Here is a 24,846-nt window from a genome sequence, read left to right on the forward strand (position 1 = left end):
CTTGACTAAGGGCTTGGTCTTTTCAGGCCTTGCAGGTGTTTTTTATGACTGAAAGTTCTGCATTCAGAAATTGCATATTTCATCACAAAAATTTCGAGCTCTGGTCTGCCATCTCAGTTTCTGACTCAAACAGTTCCCACACAGGTGTGTATGCATAGAGTGCATAATGTAATTAGTTTAATTCAGTACATAATTTTAAATCAAATTAATTAAACTAAAAAGTAACTTGCATTACTTTTTTGAAAAAGTAACTCAAATATTAATGGGTACATTTATAAAGTAATGTGTTACTTTATTCGTTACTTCAGAAAAGTAATGTTATTACGTAATGCACGTTACTTGTAATGCATTACCCCCAACACTGATAATCGTACGATTTTGCACACTTCATACAAATTCATAAGAATTAGCCAATTCGTAAAATATAAAAAAATTCTTGTGAGATCGGGCTGGATTATATTAAAATATTGCACGGAAAAGTGTTCCTATTGCTAGTACAGTTCAGAATTCATTTTGCTCTTTATTTTGTCTTTGTATGAAATTTCACCCCAAGAATTGACCTCCAAATGAGACGGTAAGAGTGCCGAGCCTGTTAATGTTCTTAAACAAAGCTCTCCTATAAGATCAGGCTCTCACTACCGAAGCTCTTATGTTTATTACATAGATTTTCCCACAGGATGATCTCAATATTGATTTATATAACTACACCCAGTGGTAAAAAGTTTAGACTTGTTTACGGTGTTTGCTTGTTTTTTATTATCTTTATCTGCTTGCTTATAATCAATAATAATTTTTAAAATTAATATCTTGCATGCATTTCATGAATATTCATCACTTGGGAATCAACCCCATAATCTTGTTGTTGTTAGCAACATCCTCTACAAGTTAAGCTACAGGAAAGCTGTTAGCTAAAAAAAGCTACTTAAAGGGACAGTTCGGACAAAAATTATATTACATCCATGATTTACTCAACCCCAAGCCGTCCGAGATGCACATGTCCATCACTTTTCAGACGAACACATTTTCAGTTATTTTAGAAAATGTCTTAGATGTTTCAGTTAATCAAATATAAAGTTACAGGGTCCATTCCTTCAAATCCAAAAAATGCGCATACATCCTTCAAAATATTCCAAACGGCTCCCCGATGATGAACAAAGGCCTTCTGAGGGTAATCCACGCCGTTTTGTTGTAGAAATATCTATATTTAAAACTTTATGAATGAAAATATCTAGCTTCTGGTAACGCCGACATCTTAGACTCCTCTGTATTCAGGAGAGAGTATCAGCGAAGTGTACGCACTTTTCTTAGTGACGTATGACAAATTCGGAGGGCGGGGGCACAGAGCAGAAGCACAGAACCCTCCATAAACTTCGTAAGCTCTCATCTTAAATGCAGACGCGACTAAGATGGCGGTGTAACTGGAAGCAAGTTATTTCGTTTATGAAGTTTTAAATATGGATATTTCTACACCAAAATGGCACGGATTACTCTCAGAAGGCCTTATTTTCAATTATTTTGTGAAAGATGGATCCTGAAAAGTGAAGCTGCTTGCTCTTTGATCACCCCCTGGTGGCTGGATGCAGTACAAGTCATAAACCCCACCCTCTCCATGCAAACGAACATGACTCGGGCCAAAATAAAAAATAAATTACACTTCCAATAAAATTTTCCAAAATATGGTTTTGGTCCTTTAAGGTAGTTGATACCATGCTGATATATGTTCAATTGTTAATTTTGGTGATTACTTTCATTTTAGCGAGTAGTTTGAGGCTATAGAAACCAAGGATGCACCAGGGGTGTGATTCTTCCGGATAAATCCGGAATTCCGGCTTTTCCGACCTGAAAATGAGGCTTTCGTGAATCATGCAAATCCAATTTTTTGTGTGTGTGGGTGGGGGGGTTGCAAGGCACCGTTATAAATAACCGCATATCACTACGCATTAGTCTATTTATTTGTCACGATGGAACTTCATTCAAAGCAGAGCTCACTAAAGAGCTTGCAGTCAGATCTCCGGCGTGTGTTGTTGGCTGCGAATTAAAAAAAAAACATGCGTTTGCCAACAAATAGTATGAGAGAAACACATCTTTCACTCTCAACCAAACTAACAAACTAGCCAATCAGAAGTAGAATGGGGAGGGGTCTTTGAGGTGCGGCTGAGGTCCAGCTACAGATGCCGCGCGGCCGCGGTGAAGTCGTAACAAGTTAACGTTGTCAGCAGGATGAAGAGTAAGTTTATGAAGCCTAGGTAAGACAACCTAATTGATAAAGGACCTAAATCAGTGGCGCTGGGCATGGATAGAAGGAATAGGCAGAGACAAACAGCATTTTAGTAGTAAGAAAATTAAGAGAACCCGCCAGGTGTTTGCTGCTTTGACAAAACTGTCCGTTTCAAATCAGGCTATGCCAGTAATGTAAATATCAGATTTCTCGTCGAGGTGAAATGCTGTCTCGCAATATCAATATAAAGTTGCGTTTGTGTCAAAATGTTTGCTTGCATTATTATTCTGTAATCACTTACGTTAACGCACGCATATAAGTTACGCAAACCAATCCAACGTCATCCTGACGAACTCACGCATGCGTTTGCTCCTCTTAATGGTTTGTGAATCTGGCTGTAATGCTTGTGATTACAGAATAATATAATGACAAACACACACATTCATGGATCTGGTTTGCCTGTGTGTGTGCGTGTGTGCGTGTGTGCGTGTGTGAAACGCGTAGCTCGACTGTGCCAATTTGCCAAAAGAACTATGCAAAAGACAAATGCACTTGACTGCCTTTCCAGAAAGTCATAACATTTGAATTAAGTAACAAATGTTGCAATCAATAATTAATCTGTATTAAATGCCCCCACTAATTATTCTATAAACATTAAACATGTTTTGACCAATAGCAAATCCCATTTATCAAATTGTGTATGTGGCTTGTGTGCCTTATTATTACGATATGCAACCAAAGATTTTACTAAAAGGGCATACATTTGTTTAGAAGAACATAAAAATCCTCATAGATCTAGTCACTTATTTTTACTCTCAAAATGCACCACATTGATGTATTTACTTTTAAATGCACAAAATGATTTTGTTCAGTCTGATGCAGTGGCAAGGCTACATAATGGTCAGGGTGGCACTTGCCCACGCATTGACGATTGGCCACTCAGATCGATCAACTTTGAGCCCAAATTATATTTCAACTGTATTTCATTTTATATAAATGTGTGTGTGTGTGTGTGTGTGCGTGCGTGCGTGCGTGCATGTGTGCATATGTATGTCGCCACGTCATGGTAGGTGTGCCGTATATTTTCCTGCTTTTTTGTCCTTTGCCAATCACACCTATGATGCACCGAAACCAGGAACGCACCTGGGGAAACGAGCATGTCGCACCGCATCGCTTTCATTATGCATAGGCTTATGGTAATTGTCAAAATAGTTTTCCCACTTGTCATCCTGGCATAATGTTGCCTACACTTTTTTTACAGTTAAAATCAAATAAAATAAAAAAATACGCTGCTGTGGACATTGTTTACTTCATTCATGTGTTTTACTGTGTTAATGGAATAAGGATGCAAGTAGGATTCAGTATTCGGTTTTGGATTCGGCCAAATCTTAAACAGTGGATTCGGTTTTCGTCCGAACCCAAAAAATCTGGATTCGGTGCAACCCTAATAGAAACTAGGGCTGTAACGATGTATCACATGTCCCATTTAAAAGACCGGTCTAAAATCGATTCTGCATCGCAAGGTTGCGATTTTGTGTTTCATGAGCAGCTTGTGCGTGTACTATGGCATTTTGGTCAGTAAGAACTCCTTACACGAGATCGCCCCCTGGCTTTGGGATGTGGCGGGATTTCACCGTAATTCATTTAAATTAATTCATTGAGAAAACACGGATTTGCACGATAAACTGTTTCAGCCCTAATAGAAACGGGGCGTGTCGTTATGATTGACATTTGTGATTGACAGCTTGTCTGAGCGGACTAGCGGAGCTTCGAGGAAAGATCATACCGACAAAAAGAGTTTTTTTACTAACCTTATTTTAGCAAACCAGTCTAATGAGATGTTTAAGGGGCATGGTTGAATTGGGTGCGGGAGCGTTTGGGCAGATGTTTGATACCGCGGCTTCACCTCCGGGCTCCAGGGATGATTCCTTATGTGCTTGCCCTGGCTCCAAACTGATGTTTTTGTGTAACATGTCAGCGCTCATCGTCGTCCATTTTACAATCAGTACATTACAATGGAAGGAAGCGCCATCACATCATCCATCTTTTTTTATAGTATATGATGAGGACAGAGGAGAGAGCAGTACGAGAGGAAATGGGATGGGTGGTTATGTAAAAGTGACAGCCTTGCAGATTTGCATACAGTGATGTTACAGTAATAGTCTGGCTGCATGTGCACATGTCTATGTGCAATTCTTGTGTGTTAGTTCATACATGTTATATAACTGCCATTCTCTTAACACTGTCTTAATAATGTAGTTGGGATTATTATTGATGATTAATAGATTTTACAAAGTTTGAAATGTTTTATAACTTTCTGTGAAGGAGCTGCATGGTAAATTCTAAACATCCAAAACTAAATAATAACAAATAATTATGGGAATTATGTTGTTAGTAAAAAGTCCAAAACGAATTCACCCGTTATTGTTATCCTGATTCTTTTTTTGATTAATGTGCAACAGGATGTTAAAAATTTCTATTTGTCATTGTTCTGACTTCCGTTGGTCTTGCAGGATTATATTGATGCTCACCCAGAGACCATCATTCTGGACCCACTTCCAGCCATCAGAACTCTACTGGATCGTTGCAAGTCTTACCAGCTGGTCCACCGGATAGAGGACCGCATGAGAGGTAATGGCACATAAGACATTACAGATATAATGAATTTGTCTATGGCAGGGGTCTTCTGTATACTAAATGTGTAAAACACAGATATATAAGCCTATGCGGCCACACACGTGTGCACCTTATAGGGGACATGTACATATGTTTTACATTTTTAGCAAAAAATTACTTGTGATTAAACATCATTTGGTGGACACCTGCAGTTTAGACCCCCGGTTGAGGACCCATAGTCTATGGTGAGCAGATTTGTATGGTATGACACGTTACTGTAGTCACTAGCTCTTCCGGGTTTCCCATTTTGAGTAATGAATACCAACTACTGGCACCTGCTGCTATCTCATCTCACATACGAGCAGAGTGGATGTGCTACATAGCCGGATGTATGGTGACCGACAGATGGTCACTGCACTGCAAAGAAAGAAAACACATGTAAATAGAAAAAACCCAAGCAAATCAAGAAAACATCTTCATCAGTTTTACAACACATACGCTGCAGATACTCGCAACACAAAAAATACAGAAACACGTTACAAATTCTCATAACACAAACAAATACAGAAACGCATTGCAAATCCTCACAACACAAACAAATACAAAAAGCGTTACAAATTCTTACAACAAAAACAAAGAAAGCGCTGCAAATACTCGCAATACAAAGAAATACAAAAATGCGCTGCAAATACTCGCAACACAAACAAAGAGTTTGGTTTCAAAACGCAATAATAATGGGGTATGGGATCGGCAAATGACCACGAGCCGGGAATCGAACTCGGGTCGCCAAAAGGGCGAAAGCACCACATGTCAGAGCGCTCCCCACGACACCATCGGCTCTGACAAGAATTTACTTTTTAATACTGACCTGATACAAAACTGATTTTGGTGGTAATTAACTTTTTTTTTAAATGACGTTTGTCGCGTTTTGAAACCAAACTATTCAAATACAAAAATGCTTTGGAAGCTGAACTAACAACAACAAACTTGTTTCAGGGGAGGAAATTTCATAAGTAAAAAAATCTACTTAAAATTGCCATTAATTTAAACTTTTTTTGACTAGTTAGCAGTTGCTAGACATTAGTTAAAGTTAAAATAACTTTTATAATTCACAACAACTCCTCACTAGTCAAAAAAGTTGAAATGAATTGTAAATAAAGTTAATTAAACTTTCAAATTTAAGTACAACAAGGAATTTTTTTACCGTGCAGGAGAGAAAGTCTGTACATTTTAACACTGGTATGAATTAATATGAATTTATATGAATTTATATTTTTCTTGAGGTGCTTGCAATTTACACTTTTGCTAATGACCAACAGTTACCTCAAACACCCCACCATACACACAATACAGCACACATTTGGGAGCATTTTTCCTTAGTGTACTCTGCAGGCACGTTTGTCAATGTCTATATTTGTCTTTGTGTGTCCGGACTCTATTGAACCAGACATGACAGATGGTTATGTAACACAGTCATCTGTAAACCCCCAGTCTGTGTCTCTCCTCTCGCCCTCATTTCAGAGCCTTCCACCGCTTATCTCACGGAAACATGAAAGACACATTTAATGCGTTCAGTTACATAGCAATATTAAACAGGCTGCAATATAAATTCAAACAATAAGCATTCATTTTTGGCCCATTTCTGTCCTTACTGCTGGCCATCTGTCACCCTCCTATACTCTCTCGCCCTCTCACATTCACGTACGGACACAGACTCACATCCCTCTTTTCAACAACAGTGAGCATGCCTGACAGTGGTTACCATAGCAACAAGCATGGCAGCCGCTCTAGATTACTGGTTCAACTATTTTGGCCAAGGGTTTGGGCACTTTTTCAAACCCAGGGAGTTTTTTTCAAAGAGGCTGTTTACACCTGGCATTAAGATGCATTTGGTTGATTTGATCACAAGTGGACGACCCTAAAGACGGGTGTAAACGGGGTGTAAAACGTTTTGAGCTCGTCCTCTTTTGACCACATTGCTTTGGTGGTGTAGACGCACATGTGGTCGGATGTGTTCGAGCAGCCGCAAAAAAACGCCTACTCTCTGCCTATTGATCTAATGCAGGGGTCTCCAACCTTTTTGTGAGCAAGGGCTACCACAATGGATTAAACAATCTGGAGGGCTACTTTTTGATATACCGTAGTCTACTCAAAACTTTAACGTTTTACTTGTTAATTTTATTTTATTTTACTTGTTGATATGTTTTAGTATTGTTTAAAATGTTAACATGCACGAACCAAGTTTTTCCATTGGACATGACTTCTAGCCCTATAAGAACCCACGTTTTTTTCGTCGTGATCTTTAGGCTTTCATTGCTAAAAGAGCGGCTGCTCTCTGCCTCTTTCATTTATTTCATTTTGCAATCGTTTGAAAGTTGCACAAGCCTATAATATTAATGGCTTTGAAATATCAGAGAACATGTACATGTACAAAACTTGCAGCAAGTTTACTAACAACACAAACAGCGGACTCCACTTGTGATCCGATTGACCAAAATGCATGTTAAAGATCCCAAAGAATGCATTGAAATAATATGTAAAATTGTTCTCTGATATCTACATAAAAGTAATGTGGCCTTATTAAAGGCAGGGTATCTGATTTAATCCAGACACATTTTTGGTTATGCTGGTTAAAAGTCTTCTCACATCATGATAGAAATCACTGTTAAGTTGTTTAAATGTATTTTTAAAAATATATGATATCTGTGAAAGGCATAGGACCCTAAAATATTCAACAAATCATTGAACTCGAACTATAATTGTACGCATGCAATTTTTGCCCCTCATCTGTCTGTGTTTTGCATATGCCCCTGCGAAACCTGTTCATGCAGACACCATACCCCATCAGCGCGTTCACGTGCGCTCACCTCCCGTCTGTAAACAGAGGGAGAAGGGCAAACTTTCCTGCTGAATTGACAACCTGCACAGGAGCCACAAAACAAAAATAGTTTTTTTTTAAACAACAATGACAAAAACTGTCTGGATCAGCAAAGAGCAAAAAATTAACATCGGTAACTTTACTGTTTTACCACGAGATACAAACAGCTGCTGGAGGCAAAGGGTCTGAAATGGTCGTTGCAATGTTTATTTTGGTAATGTAGGTACGTGATATGATTGTATTTAAGTGGATTCAGATATTTTACTTTGATGAAACATTGTGTTGCTTTTGAAGTCTGTGTTCCTTAAGGAATTAGCGTAACAATATACTACTACGACTTTAGTACCGGAAACGTGCTTTAACTAATTCCGATTTAAAACAGTTGTTTATGTTCGTTATTCACCTTGTTCTGCAAAGTTTTCCCACTGGTGAATGAGACATTGTATGTGGACCATGGATCTCTGGTCTGTGCATGTTCATGTGTTTGGGAGGAGGTGTGGCTTTGAATGGCGATTTGAATGGAGGGTGGAATCATGATTTCAGTGTTTGTAGGCTACCATTAAAATTTTTCAAAATCAGATACCCTGCCTTAAACTCTTTCACCGCCATTGACAAGATAACTCGTCAATTAAGAGAAAACGTTTCCCTGCCAGGTGGCGCAGTACCACAACTTATACAACCCAGAAGTAGCACCTCAAGTGAAAGAGAAAGATTTCCGTGTATGTTTTAAAGATCGCTCTGCATCTGATCTCTATCAAAAGTCCTTCACAAAAGTGGAATTATCTCAGCTTTTTGCTCAAAATAGGGTGTTTTTGAAGAAACTTACACATATTTGAGAGGTGATAAAAAGAGAATTAATGATGGTAGGATGAAACGTGTTTTTTTTAAAGCAGGGGTCTGTTCTTTCATTTAATATATTGTTTGTTTATATATTTAAAGAAGAATATTTTCTGGAAGGCAATAAACATAAAATCATGAAAAATGCTGGCGCTGGCTGGCAACTTTTATTAAAAACGCTGGCGGGGAAAGAGTTAAGTGCATCAATTATTCAGAGACATGTCCATTTACAACCGTAGGATTTGCCTTTAGAATTAAATAAAAGAGACATGAATAATAATGTTGAGCTCTGCTCTGATTGGGTGTTTCACAGAGCAGCTCCTTTCAATAGCTCTGTGTGTGTTAATAGACCTTATGTTTGAGCCTGTATCAGACAAAGATACAGAATTTGAGAAATAACCAATTGTTTGGAGATTGTTGATGGATGTTTCTGAGTGCTAAGTTTGTGTTTTTTCATTATGGACCTGCAAAACGTAACTGTAATGTCAATAGTAGAACTTATATAGAGCATATAGCGCTAACTCAACAGGCACAACTTTGTGTTTATCATTGTAACAACATTGTACTTAATTTCATGTTGGGGCGTATATCTCAACTGTAAAGTCACAGATGGTGTTATGTTGAGAGTGGCCTGTTTTCCAGCGGTCTTTCGCATGCACGAGGTTTACATATGAAGGAGGAAACAATCGTGTTTGAGGCTCACAATGTCATTACCATGTACATAACTCTTATTATCATCTATGGCTAGGTAAATGGGTGATTCTCACGAAACCATTGAAACACCACGGCACTAATGATTTGAGATATAAAATGTGTAATATAGTAATATTAAAAAGCCTCAGAATTAACACAATACTGTGTTCTACCTTGCACAATGTGTGATTTCAACATAAGAATTTATAATTTGTCAATTTTATCTCATTTTCTGCTGAAATTCTCATTACCGCAATGCGTCCGGCTGTGTTTGAACATGCGTTATGTTGTAATTTAAACATATTAAAACAAAAATATTTAGAAAAAAAATAAATGGATGTTTTGCTAGACTACTTTAGATGACAGAAAAATAATTTACTGAATATTCATGTATAATAATAATGAAGAAAAATTAGGAAATTGATGTGTCCATGCCTGATGTTCTCATCCTCCGCAACACTTTTTGAGAACAGTTTAAGCACACATACAGAATTTTAATACAGTTTGATTTTGAGTGACCAAGCAGATGGACCAGTTACTTCAAGATGGCTACCAGGTAAGATCATCTCTTTATATCTTTCCAGTTAAATTTGAAATATTCTCTTGTCAGAATGCTTACACGACATTTTGATTATCATTACCGAAACAGGTAGTTTTCTACATTGCGAAGATTTTTTGATTTACAATTTTTTATGAAAATGTTCTTTATTAAAGTCTAATTATATGCACTGAATAAAAAATGAGCAAAGCCTACATGGCTTCTCTATTTTTAGCAAAACATACTGGGGTACCTCATCCTCCGCAACACCATTCTCATATACCGCAACCATTTAATAGCAGTTGCGGTAAAGAGAACTTCTGTTTCGGAAATGAGAATTTAAGCATATTGTTTATTACATTTAAATATCTCTTATGAATTTAATATAAATTTAAAATGTAATAACTGTTGATATTTTGCTTTATGATGCTTCATTGTAGACAGTCAGCAAGTGAGAAAAAAGCTTTAGCAAAGGCCAGGTTGACAAAGTTCAGGGAGAAACTTAACAGCAACCCAGAATGGCTAGAGGAGTACAGAAGGAAGGAGAGAGAGAGGTTAGGTTTGGAGATGTTACTAGCAGGTGTAATTAGCAAAAAACACACTACAGTGTTAGGAAATGTACATGACAAACACACAACACAACGCAACAAGTCTATACTATATGATGATGTGTACATTAATTTTTTTTCTCCCATGTTGTGAGACATGCTAATTTAATGTTATGCTTTCTTTCCACTTTCAGGTATCAAAAACAACCTAGCGATGGCACGCCACGCATCTAGGCGCTGCAACATCAGTTGGATCACAAGATCCACAAAGTTGGATCCCATGCGTGCCAGCATCTCAGCTACCTGCGACCGCACAACGCGCGCTGTCTGCAGCGTCAGATTGCTGCCTGGGGGCGAGGGACAAAGGGAGACTAAAGGCGGCACCTCCTTTCTGCGCAATTCATTAGGACTGTGCGTTAACCCTTTCCACCTCTGCTGTCTTCGCAGCATGTGGGTCGTGTTTGAGAGTGGGGGGGCGTGTTGTAGACGCTTATGTGCGGATGGGCCCTGGGGCGAGCAACACAAAACCAACTGAGGAGAAAAATGCTCTGTTTTTTAACGGCTTCGTTCCGGACGGCAGTCCCCCAGGACCCAGTTTCTTGCATCATATACTGGAGGATTTGTGCCAGGGACTCTTGTGATGCACCACCGGTTCTGGTCCATGAGACACAGGGTGGTGAGGTAGGAAGTGGCTCATAGCGCTCTTCACCGCTTCCGAGAAATGCTCCGTGATTGTGCCCACCGTGTCACCAAACAGGCCGGATGGAGAAACAGGCGTGACTGTGCATGGCCACCATGAGTGGTCTTCGTGGCCCTTGGCGTGAAATCCGTAACCATTCTCAGATCCCTGAAGGTATTTAGATCCGTGCTGCCCTCATCCAGAGCCTTAAGCACCTGCGCCTAAAAGATCTATAGGACCGCCATAGTGTGCAATGCAGACAGAGCCTCTCTCGGCGCGGGTATGCTTTTTCGGACAGGTGTGCTGTCATGAGGCTTCACTACCCTCAAAGCTGCGCCACACCATCCAAGGAAGTGGACAAGGGGCAGAGGTGAGCAGCCACAGCGTCCTTGATGGGGGGAATACAAAGGTAGCCTACCTAAGAAAAAAAATGGGGGGAGGGGTAGCCCACGCTTTGGTGACTTTCCTCCGAGCATCAGCGGGGCGGCCTGAGTGAAGAAAACAAAAGTCAAGCTTGCTTCTCTGGGGTTCTTGTGGGGTGCTCCACTCAATCTCAAGTCCTGCACGGCTTTGAAGAGAATGCGCACCAGTTCCTTGTAGAAGGATGGCTGTGTGTCTGATGCACCACGTGGAGCCTGGTCCCAGTCTCCATCCAACGCTGTCAGACATCTCATCTTCCTCCACCGGAAACCCAAAGGAAACAGACCTGGCGGCTCCCGGTTCAGGACACAGGCTCTCGGTGACAAACTGAACCGGTTGAGCAAGGGGAGGACGACCACCAGCGGCTCTTTGCCGGCAGTGGGACACTGCAGTAAGAAACCTCCAAGGGCGATGTTGAGCCGGGTCCTGAGCACCTTCATCGGGAGATCCTCACAATAAGGGACACCCTGAGCCAACAATTGCCGCCTTTGGGTGGAGAAGCCCCAAGCAGAGCACACAGAGCTCGTGTGAATTGGGTGGGTCGATCAGACCTCCGCACCACAAGCAGATTTGCGACATCCCGGAACACAGAGAGGGCTGCTTATATTTCGACCTGAATTCAATTTTGCTGCCTATGAAGTCTGTCCTAAAGCATTTCTCGGAGCTGCCATTATGCAGCCAAAGTCATTGTCTCATAAGGCAGCGAGGGAACAAGTCAGCTGTCTAAACTTTCGGATACAGCCTCTCTCTCTCTCTCTCTCTCTCTCTCTCCCTCTCTCTCTCTATCCCTCTCTCTCTCTCTCTCTCTCTCTCTAATCGAAACAGATACAGAATGGTAAAAGGTCAGAAGACCAAATCATATCCAGCAAGGAAATATTTTTCATCTTATTTACACAAATGTTTTGTGATATCCAGCTGACATTAGCTGGCCATTTCTCAATCCGATGGCTGCAGCCTTCAGAGCTCGCATTTGTAGGCAGCATATGTCATCAAGACCATCTTATTTCAGTATGTTAAATGCATAAATGGGGACTTAAATATGACACAAAGGAATATTAATATAATTAATATTTTTTTCAAAGACTACACAATAAAACAGTTTTGAACTTGAACGCATGATGCTGTAAATATTATCAGACTTTCTACTTTAAAATTTGTTTTTAACAAAATCTCAGGCTAGTATACGTATTCTCATTACCGAAATAATTAACCTCATTTCCGAAACCTATGTATCATTACCGCAACAGATGCTTATTAAATGTTAATTTCATTAATAGAAGCATAATACTTTGATTTTAAATGCATGTGCAGAATCTCCAAATTATGTTCTTTCAGGTTTGTCATGTCATTTTGAAAATGTGTCAGGTTTCTTCGAAATATATAAAAAAAATAGTTGTCAATTGTGGAAGGTGTTGCGGTATATGAGCTAAATAAAACAAAATAAAAAAACCGTTAAATTTAAAATAAATATTATTTCAGAATTTCAATTTACTGTGCATGACTATTAATAATCAATTTTTTAAAATGTGAAAATATATTAGCTTTTCTAACAGTGTTGATGTTTTCTGACTGTTGCGGTAATGAGATTTTTTAGGACTTATTTTTGAAATTATGTTACAAAAAGTGTTAAATGATAAGTAAAAGTTTTTAAATTAATGTTCCCATATACTTCAGACTTTGTTTCTAATGTCTGGTGGAAAAAAGTAAATTCAAGCAATTTTTACATTTTCATGCTTGACATTTTTACAACCAAGTTTTCGTGAGAATCACCCAAATACAGTTTTCCATTCTATGGCACCTTTAATACCAGGTATAAACAGCCCCTAAGACAGCATCCTAACTGAAATAATGAGTGATGATGTGCGATCCGTGTATGCTTTGTCTGTATCTGTTTAATGGCTTTCCAACAGCGGCCTGCAGCGCACAGGAAGTCGCCCCCTCACTGGTGTCATAATGACCGCTTTTCGTCCTCACTTCACATTCATTTCTCTGTCAGAAATGAGAGGCCGTTTCCTAATGAGACTGCTAGCAATGTGATTATGACCACTTTTCCTGGCTTTGCTGTCGTCCACATGACTCATGCACATCCTGAAGGACTTCACCTAAACACTGTCCTCCTGCTTGCGGACACAAAGCAGAACCAGAATTTACACTTGTAAAATACTTTTCCTGCACTCTGTTTATGTTATTCACGTACAGGACTCCATGCAGAAGACAAGATTGTTTCAGGCTTTATAAGGGAAAGATTCACACCTTTATTATTAAGGATTCTATGTTTTTACAGGAATTGTTTATTACGGAGTAATTTGGAAAAGTGCCTCCCAGATATGCGGTGGAGATTTTTACTTTAACAAATTCCATAGGAAGGAAGATTAGAAAAATGTAACTTGGTTTATTTTGATATATCATTTGGCAAATAGAATAAAAGGATAAAGGATTTATGTACTTAAAATAGAAAACCAAGACTTTAAAGAGATATGGACTACCGGCACATCCGGGAACTTGACTGTCAATTTCGTCTCCGCCCCTTTTGGGGGGAAAACAAACTAGACATCCCATTGACTTCCATATAAAATAACATAACAAAGCAACGTTCTTACACAACCGACAGGCGTAAATACCTTAAGAATTCACTCAGATTGAACATGTCGAGTAATTATATGTCCACCCTGCCCGCCATAGAGTGTGAAAGATACATCAACAAATTTAATTTGGTCAATTTAAAAACATGTCCCTTTCATTTTCCCAGCGTCCAATTTCTGTAACAATGCTACCCAGTAGCCAGAAGTGTCTTACAGTAAATGATTTTACTTCGTATTTGAATGTTACTTTGTATTTATATATTATATCTTTATATTTAGAGTACTGAGTGCACTTTTCCACACATCCATACAACTATCCGGGCTTAGCGATATTTCCATCTATCACTGAATAGCGCTGTTACACAAATGTGACGCTGGTACACAAATTTATAAATTTAATAAATATTTGGTCTGTCATTTCAGAGACTCAGTTTAGCAAAATTTCTCCCTATCTAAATTGTTCAATAAAGGACTGCAAAGTTGACAGTTGGTAGGCCTAAACAAACCCACAGCAAGTTACGTTGGTGTTGTTTAGTAGGATCGAGGCCAAAGCTCCATAGCAATGCTTTATAAACGTGTTCAAAATATTCCACAAACGTCCCATAAACGTCTCAGCCGGCTCCAGCAGGTCTGCTTAAAGCCAGGAATGTTTAGACAGAGGTAAAGATTAATACTGAACTCTCGCTTAGATAGGAACAGGAACATCGGGAAGCATTTGTAATTGCTCACGAGGATTTCCCATTACTCTTTCTTTTTATTTACAGTATCGCCCTCGAACGATTGAGATGGAGTCTCAAGTTCCAATAATAAGTCATTTATTAACAGCCATCAGATATACAAAACCTACAACTGCTTCATGTCGCTGTACAGGTTGTGCACTATAACTTTCCATGTGATGTTCTGCTTTACAACAACCGGAAAATATTTCACTTGTTCCCCAGCTTATACAAAATAAGTAATACATGTACTTATAATTTAATTTAAGCATTTGCAGTTAATATTTTATTAGTTGTTCTCGGTTAAAAATATATTAATTGGTCTCTTAAGTGTGTCAATATTTTGCTATTCATTCTGGTGCTAAAACTTTGCCCCATAGCTTTCTATTGTAACAGGGGACAAGTAAAAGCTTAACATCAAAACTGTATTATAATCTTGGCTGCTTATATTTTGTTTATGAATAGTTGTAGGTGGCTCACGCTACTAAACATCTGTACGTCTTGGTGTTTTTCAACTGGCTTTTATAAACTGGCTTATCTACCTTTTCACTGGAATAGGAGAACAAATAGCTAGCAGGTGGATGAATGGACAAGTTCTGATAAGAAACTAGCAACACACATGCAGTTTCAACAGGATATTTCAATAGTGATACTATCATTTGGCAACTCAAAAACAAGGCAGACAAAACAGGAAGTAAATGGCCAGCGTGTGTTTTTATTGGCTAACGAGAAGCTGCATGTGGAACTTTTGTCACACAATCAGTAACCGTTCTTATAGTTCTCTTTTTAAACGAGTCCTCTTTGCGTTAAGTGAAAATATTAATATACACCGTGTTTAAAAATTAAAATGAAATACTGAAACTAAAATGTTTCTCATTAACTAAAAAGCCCAGAATAGATGGGAATCTATTTAGACTTAGTACTGTCTTAAAGGGGAAGTTTAACCAAAAATGAAAATTCTGTTATCATTTAATCACTTGTTAAAAATGTCTTTGTTCTGAATGTTTGCAACCAAACGCACCACAGACTTGCATCGTATGATAAAAAGATTCTATAAAAATGAATGGTGCTTCACATGAAAGTGTGTAATGATGATAGAATTTTCATTATTGGGTGAACTATCCCTTTAAAAGCATCTACGTTTTTTGCAGGCTGCTTCAATGATGTGACTACTTTTAAGGCGCTATAATACAACATATAGTTTGGGATTATTTTAGAATTGTTTATAGGAAAATATGTGTAAGAATAATTAAGGGGCAGTTGTTCTAGGGCCAGTTGTGGTCTGGTGGTTAATTCTCATGGCCGGTGATTGAGGTACCATTGAGCAAGGCACCCTTTTCCCAGTTTTGGGAGCGTTCAGAGTAAACTTAGCACACAAAGCTACGATTGCAAGTAGGAAAGATAGCTTATCATGATAACCAGATGGTTGTGTAGTAAATGTGAGCTTATTGAGCCGTATTCAGCAGCTCATCAGCACTTTTGTTAGTGCTCAGATGTAATCACAGTCCTCGGTAAGTTGCTTGTGTGGAGAGCCGCGTCATCAGGCTGTTGTGGGTTCACTCTTCAACTCATTTCCTGTGCTGCGCCATCAAAACCTCCAAAAGAAGCCTTATCACCCCAGATAACAGCACTGAACCTGGTGTCTGTCTGAAAGCATGTTACACGCTGCAGATTTGTATATGTAATCAAGTATTTATGGAGGACCATTTACTTCCATAGTAGGAAAAAGTACAGTGGTGCTCCAAAACTTTGGTTACCAACATTTCTCAAAACAAATCGTCCTTTTTGTTCAGCAGAACAACAAAATGTACACTATAATAAATGATGACAGAATTTTCATTTTTGGGTTAACTATCCCCTTAAAGGGACACTCTACTTTTTTCACATAGGCTAATTTTCCAGCTCCCCTGGAGTTAAACAACTGATTTTTACCTTTTTGAAATCCATTCAGCCGATCTCCGGGTCTGGCGGTACCACTTTTAGCATAGCTTAGCACAATCCATTGAATCTGATTAGACCATTAGCATCGCGCTGAAAAATGAACAAAAAGTTTCAATATTTTTCCTATTTAAAACTTGACTCTTCTATAGTTACATCGTGTACTAACACCGACAGAAAATGAAAAGAAAGTGATTTTCTAGGTCGATGTGGCTAGGAACTATACTCTCATTTCGGCGTAATAATCAATACTTTGCCGCCCTACCGTGACTGCAGCAGGTGCAATAATATTACGCACAACCGAAAAAAGTCCCCTTGGTAACTTTCAATAGCATGGGACTATTTTCGGGCATCATTGCGCACCTTTTTGCTGCTAATGCAGTGCTGTACCAGTTAAGCCACAAAAATAATGTACATCCAGTTAGTTATTGTATACATAGATACTCATTAACAGCTATTGAGACTTTTGTTTCATCTCTCATCATACACTGGACATGAAAGTACAGTATTTTCAAACAAAGCCTTGAACCCGGAGGTCAAATTGCTGGACTTCTATTGAGTGGCTCCTGCATTATGCAGAGTGAGTCAGGACTCGGTGCCTTGTGTCCATTGTTCTCCAGTCAGAAAAGTAAATAGGGAAGTAAAGGCCAGCAGAGGGGAACTGATGACAGAGGACTTTTTGACAAGTGAGAGCTCTGAGTTTTTTCATGAGGTTCACTGCGGCTATCATTCATTCTGAACAAATATAATCATCCTTTTCAGTGCGTATAATAATCATTGGGACTAAGCCCGTTATGATGAACTTTAAGTTTAATATGCTGTCAATCTGCACTGGCTTAGTTTTACAGAACATGTTAGATACTGTACAGTATCATTAAATAATGTTTGCTTTCCAGCTTAAATGACCCAGAATTGCTGGTTACCCGGAGACCAGCACGGTTTAAAAACGAATGGGTTGCCCTCATAGGCAGCTGCCTACTAAAGGCCCTTTCACACCAAACATAAATAATCACAATGAATGTTCGGTGCAGTAAATCTCTTGAATCAAAACAATAAGTCCCTATAAAGCTATTCACACCAGCCGTGATCATTTTTCTGCAGACAAAGCAAGGTTTTTTATTGTATATGATCAAATGTGCCGTGTTGTTAGATGTGAGCAATAGATTATGTGACAGTAGCCAAAAACACTTAGCATTCTCAAATATATGACAATGCATCTGAAAACCCGTTTATAATTTTTTTGTGATTTCTGTTTTCTACGTAAAATCATCCTAGATAATGTGAAGAACATACTGTGATAATAATACAACCTTGGTATATACATATACACTCAAATCAATGATTAAAATCTAAGGTTTGTTATTTCCAAATAACAAACGCTCAAAACTATTAACACATCATAACCCAGATGCTGCAAATCATTTTGACAGGTACAGTTTAATATCATATGTCTTTTAACTCTTTCCCCGCCATTGACGAGATATCTCGTCAATCTGCAATACCGCTATTATCCACCAGGTGGCTCTTCCGCAACTTATAAAAACCGGAAGTATTGCCCTAAGGCAAACAGCTGTATGTCCGTGTATGTTTTAAAGAACGCTCTGCATCTGATCTCTATCAAAAGTCCTTCACAAAAATTGAATTATCTAGCTTTTTGCTCAAAATTTGATGTTTTTCATGAAACCTACACATATTTGAGAAGTGATAAAAACAGAACACATGAAGGTAGAATGAAACGGATTCTTTTGTTTGAAAGCAGAGGGTCTGTTCTTTTATTTCATATATTGTATGTTTATATATTTAAAAAGGAGCATTTTCTGGAAGGCATTAAACTTTTGTGAAAATCATGAAAAATGCTGGCGGTGAAAGAGTTAATAACATATATGACATTATATTTATAAATGATTAACCCAAATAATGTGTTTGTGACATTTAATATCTTGTCTTATCTTAAAACTGAAAGTCAATGGGTTTTCCTGTCAGAAGGTCTGTATTCTTAAAAAAATTCTAATCAATATTTAATGTTCCTTACATTACTTATGAGGTAAATTTCCGTGTACCTAATAGGATAATGTACAGGCAGCCAGTTGTTTTTAATGAAATAAGCCCCTTCAGTTTGATACAAAACCCTGATCACACTGTCTGGACTTATTTTTGCGATATCAACATCCTGTTTATACATTATCTCTTACTTAAAACAAGACATAGCAATGTAAGTTGTCCTGTTTCAAGGCTGCTTTCTAAGAATGTGAATAAAACAGGGTCAGTTTAATATCAAATGGTAATATGAATATGGAAAGCCCAACACTCTCTAAATAAGTTTTTCTGGAGAACATTACCAGCTGCCATAAACCAGCCCGGACCAGCTCGGAAATTCCTTCCTTTATAAGTATCTGTGCTGTTCAGCTGGACTTATCTTTATTTCTCTTTATTTCTCTGCAGATGACAGGATATGTTCTCCTCCGTTTATGGTACTGAACAGCGAGTGTGGGCCAGATACACTGGAGCAGATCGAGCAGCACGGTCTTACATTTCCCTTCAGTAAGTCCCGCCTCTTCCTCTCTGGAACAGGAAGTGATGTGTCACTCAGTCAGTTTTCTGTTATCTATGACCACAACAACAAACTGTTAAGTTAAACACTACATTGACTTTAAATGCTCATCAGACTATGAAATAAATATTGTGCCTTTAATTTTGAACAGCTGTTAACAGCTGTTGGGATGTTAAGGAAGGAATAATTGATTACGGACCATTGGGTGTGCATTCATTCTCAAGAACTTATTGGCATAAAGTATCACAGTATATGCAATATTCTGTTTTGTCAGAGTTTCTAGGACTTTTTATTTGCTGGAGTAAAAGATGAGCACACTATGGGGCTGTTTACACTTGTAATTAAGATGTGTGTTTTCATCGATCGGATCACAAGTGGACGAGAGAGACACATCACGTTACACCTGGTAGTTAAATCCGTCTCTTTTGTCCACTTTCGACCGCTTCTGTCCTGAATACTGTGAGGGGGTGGTCTGTGAGATGGTGGGCGAGTCTCTCTGCTGTCATTCAAACGCGAGGGGGAGTAATTATGAGTTTACATGAACGCGTTGCGTACTAATATTCTGAAACTTCAGCGCAATTGATGAAATAAGATCGCGCAACTTTCATACGCTTGCAAAATTAAACTATGCGGAGATCAGACGCTTTAGTTTAATCAATGAAAGGCTAAAAATAGCGCTGTTCACCGTGTGTTCGTGCCAGAAGTCAGAAAAGATGTAAAACATTGTGTTTAGTACCTCAGATTAGATAAATGGGCGGAGAGAAGGTGGTCGCGTGTGGCTGTTCGAACACATTCAACCACATGTGCGTTTACACTACAAAAGCAATACGATCGAAAGTGTATTGGACTACCTCTGAATGTGTTGGAAGGTGGTCGAAAATGGATGAGCTCAAAACGTTTTGAACATTGTTTACACCTGGCATTAACGTCGTCCACTTGTGAACCGATCGATGAAAACGCATGTTAATGCCAAGTGTAAACAGCATCTATGACAGAAAGAAACGAAGCGATCGAGAATGCCAATGCGATTTAGGACTGGGTGATATTCTCAAAAAAATTATCTCAGTAATTTTAGGCTGAATGGCTAAATATGTTTTATATATTGCGCTTTTATATTTTGACTATACAGTGAGTGAAATAAGTATTGAACACTAGAGTTGTGCCGATAGACGATAGTATCGTGTATTGACGATCGTCAGACGTATCGCCAATGGCAGGCTTTCATGACGATAGTTGGCTCATCATCATTATCACATGTTAATAGTATTAATATTATTAACATGTGCATTGCATGCTTTTCCTCGCATAAGAGGGTTTGTGGGCTTCACTTTGCGTGAGAGAGCTTGTAACCCACGCTGATTTCTTCTCGCATACACGTGGGCTTAATGCGCACGTCTTGGACTCTTGCTCGGACCCTAATGCATTCCTTTTAGCACATGAACTTTTCACGCGCATGATACTCCTTCTCGGACATGAGCTTGTAATACACGTGGCTCTGACATTTCCTTGCACTAGAGAGGTTACACACATGGGTTTAAAACTTTCGTATTAATGGCATCAGTTTTAAGAAAGTTGCGGTCATCACAGTGTTGCCCTTGCTACACCAATATTTTGTCCACCAATAGAGTGACTTGTCATAAATGAGTAAAAAATGAACAAATATATAAATGAGTAAACTACTGCCCCGCCCCCTGATACTATCGTGTACTGGCGATCTCACAGGCTGACGATAGGACGATCTCAAAATGGGGCATATCGCCCAACACGTCACTATTTTTCTCAGTAAATATATTTCCAAAGGTGCTATTGACATGAAATTTTCACCAGATGTTGGTACTGTAACAACCAAAGTGATCCATACATACAAAGAAACCAAAACAAATAAGTTAAAAAATTAAGTTATGTGTAATAATGTGAAATCACACAGGGCATAAGTATTGAACACATGTAGAAAGGCAGGTGCAAAAAGGCATGGAAAGCCAAGACAACAGCTGAAAACTATCAGTATTTAAAAAGCAATTTTGCATGTATGGATTACCTGGGTGGTTACCAACATCTGGTGAAAAATCATGTCAATAACACATTTGGAAATATATTTACTGAGGAAAATAGTGAAGTGTTGTTCAATACTTATTTCAAGCGCTGTATTTATATACGCTTTAAACCAAAATAGGTTTTTAAAGCAGAAGTTAAAATCCTTAAATAAAAAAATGAAAATGCACCAAGAGGAACACACATTCACTCATTTCAGCATAGTCATTATATCTGATTGCCCCATTATAATAGTCACTTTACAGATACTACTATCATAAAAATACACTTACCGGTTTTAAAATTCTACACATGGCTTGTATAATATCCAACAACTATTTTAGTCAGAATAATTTGAGCACTGTTTTATTGTTCCTTTTTATGTGTTTGGCCCCTGTGTTCGCTTGCGTATGGCCTGACATCTTCAGAAAACAAAATGGAATTGAAGAGCTCAGATGCAAAAACCGCTAAAGGCCACCTCCGTCAAAAATGAGATAATGATATTGACCGGACGATCTTGGCATGTATTTTATGTTAATCAAATACCTTTACTTCAAATCGTTCTTGCACCTTTCAGAAATACTGCTTTGTTATCAGAATCCGCTAAATGCCTCATTGACTTTGTGCACTTATCCCCCAAGATGAATTAGATAAATGATGACATGCAAAACGACAGTGGATCACATTTAAACTTGTGTCCCCTGTGACTACTTGGACCTTTATGTTGCAGTCACATGGACCCCTGCGCCACTCATGTGTCCTTTGATGTTGTACAGATGTGCTCATAACATCCAAATACTGTATTGCCTCACGCTAGATCTTTAAAGGGACTCTCCATTTTGGAATCCTTTTAGCTGATCTCCGGGTCTGGTAGTAACATTTTTAGCATAGCTTAGCATAATCCATTGAATCTGATTAGACCATTTAGCATCGCGCTCAAAAATATACAAAGAGTTTCCATATTTTTCCTATTTAAAACTTGACACTTCTGTGGTTACAGCGTGTGCTGAGACAGACAGAAAATTAAAAGTTATGATTTTCTGGGTTGATGTAGCTAGGAACTTTACTCTCATTTTGGCGTTATAATCAAGGACTTTGCTGCCGTACCATGGCTGCAGGAGGCACAATGATATTACACAGTGCCCGAAAATAGTCACCTGCTATTGAAAGTTACTAAGGGGAATATTTTTAGGCGCTGTGTAATATCATTCCACCTCCTGCAGCCATGTTACGGCAGGAAGTCCTTGATTATTACGCCAGAATGAGAGTTTAGTTCCTTTTTGAGCGCAATGCTAATGGTCTAATCAGAATCAATGGATTAGGCTAAGCTATGCTAAAAGTGGTACCACCAGACCCGGAGATCAGCTGAATGGATTCCAGAACGGTAAAAAAATCTAATTTAACTCTGGAGGAGCCTATTTTCAAAAAAGTGCCCCTTTAATATAAAAATATTGATATATTTCCCAAACTCGATATATATTTTAGCCCTAGTGTGATTACTTGCATCTGTCTCAGCTTTTGTTAGTGTTGGGCAGTAGTCTCTTTCTCGGTTGAGAGTCTGTAATATTGTAAATTTTGATGGAGCTTTTCAGTTGTAAAAGTTTTTTATGGACTAAGTTACAAGATTTTATTGACTCTCTGTCTGTCTGTGTGTGTTTGCTGTAATGTAAAAATACAAAGGTTTTTGTCTTTTTCTGCTTTTTTTGCTATACCAAGCAATTTGTAAAAGCTTAAATTATTGGACGAAGTAATATTGAACTGTAGTGTAGAATAAACCTGTAACTACTTCATAACCATGTATTATGAGGGAATCCCTTGTCTGTCAAACAGTCAGTATTAAGCATTCATCACTGCCATATTGACTTATTCAAGTGTCTTATTATTAAATGGACATATTCACTACCTCTTTTTTCTGTTTTTTTCTTTCAGTTTGCAAAACACGTGTGGCTCACGGAACAAACTCCCATGAGGTAAGGCTCATCTTTCTGTGACTACAGAGAGGACATGAAGTAATAAAACACACACATATTCTCTGTATAAACATGTATTGTTTTATAATTTCTTATCAGGGGGGGTTTTAGAGGATGTGTGCAGACTAGCAAACTACAGTAGGAGTGTGAAAAAGTAGAGAGAATTCAAAATGTTATGTGAAATAGTAGATGGAGAACTTTTTTTAATAAAGTTTTTCATTAAAATATAAATGACCTTGTTATAGTGACACCTGGTGTTGAGTTTGGGAGCTTGTCTGGACAGTGGACGAACCAGATGAATGAATTGATCTTATTTGGGTTTAGCATTACAATATAGATCAGGGATTTTCAAACTTTTTTGTCAGCCGAACCCCCTTGACCTGAAATATTTACTTGAAGTACCCCCTTACATTTTAAGTTAATATTTTAGTGATTCAATTGCATTTTATGTTGTTGTTGTTATTATTATTATTTTTTTTTGGTCTTTATCTGGGAATTAAATTTTATTGGTAACGTATTGGTCACGTGTCTGTGACCCTGGACCACAAAACCATCCTGGCAAAAGCCAAAAATACATAGTATGGGTCACAATTCATGCCAAAAATCATTAGGATATTAAGTAAAGATCATGTTCCATGAAGATATTTTTTACATTTCCTACCATAAATATTTAAAAACCTTATTTTTTGTGAATGGATGAAGTTGCTACGGACATTTGCACAACTTTAATGGCGATTTTCTAATTTTTATATTTTATATTTTCCAGATTTTCTTTGCATAATATTGTCCCATACTAACAAACCATACATCAATAGACAACTTATTTTAGTGATTCAATTGCATTTTACATTGTTGTTGTTATTATTATTTGTTTCTGGGAATTACATTTTATTGGTAACGTATTTGTGACCCTGGACCACAAAACCTTCCTGGCAAAAGCCAAAAATACATAGTATGGGTCACAATTCATGCCAAAAATCATTAGTATATTAAGTAAATATCATGTTCCATGAAGATATTTTGTAGATTTCCTACCATAAATATTTAAAAACCTTATTTTTGTGAATGGATGAAGTTGCTACGGACATTTGCACTACTTTAATGCCGATTTTCTAATTTTGATATTTTATATTTTCCAGATTTTCTTTGCATAATATTGTCCTATACTAACAAACCATACATCAATAGACAACTTATTTTAGTGATTCAATTGCATTTTACATTGTTGTTGTTATTATTATTTGTTTTTTGGTCTTTATCTGGGAATTACATTTTATTGGTAACGTATTTGTGACCCTGGACCACAAAACCATCCTGGCAAAAGCCAAAAATACATAGTATGGGTCACAATTCATGCCAAAATCATTAGGATATTAAGTAAAGATCATGTTCCATGAAAATATTTTGTAGATTTCCTACCATAATTATTTAAAAACCATATTTTTGTGAATGGATGAAGTTGCCACGGACATTTGCACAACTTTAATGGCGATTTTCTAATTTTTATATTTTAGATTTTCCAGATTTTCTTTGCATAATATTGTCCCATACTAACAAACCATACATCAATAGAAAACTTATTGTAGAGTTGTGTAATGGAACATGACATTTAGATTAAACAGATAAAATAT

The 24,846-nt window shown here is 37.9% G+C and overlaps 1 protein-coding gene across 1 annotated transcript in view; it reads left to right on the forward strand.

Annotated features, from left to right (window-relative positions):
- Positions 1–24,846, forward strand: part of itpk1b (inositol-tetrakisphosphate 1-kinase b) — a 68,948-nt gene that overhangs the window by 37,053 nt on the left and 7,049 nt on the right. The window contains exons 5-7 of the mRNA XM_065288567.2: positions 4,732–4,849; positions 19,106–19,204; positions 23,175–23,215. Coding sequence (XP_065144639.1) covers positions 4,732–4,849; positions 19,106–19,204; positions 23,175–23,215 — 258 coding nt within the window. The remainder of the gene's footprint in view (positions 1–4,731; positions 4,850–19,105; positions 19,205–23,174; positions 23,216–24,846) is intronic.

The sequence above is a fragment of the Paramisgurnus dabryanus genome, chromosome 17 (assembly GCF_030506205.2).
Source record: "Paramisgurnus dabryanus chromosome 17, PD_genome_1.1, whole genome shotgun sequence".
Lineage (NCBI taxonomy): Eukaryota > Metazoa > Chordata > Actinopteri > Cypriniformes > Cobitidae > Paramisgurnus > Paramisgurnus dabryanus.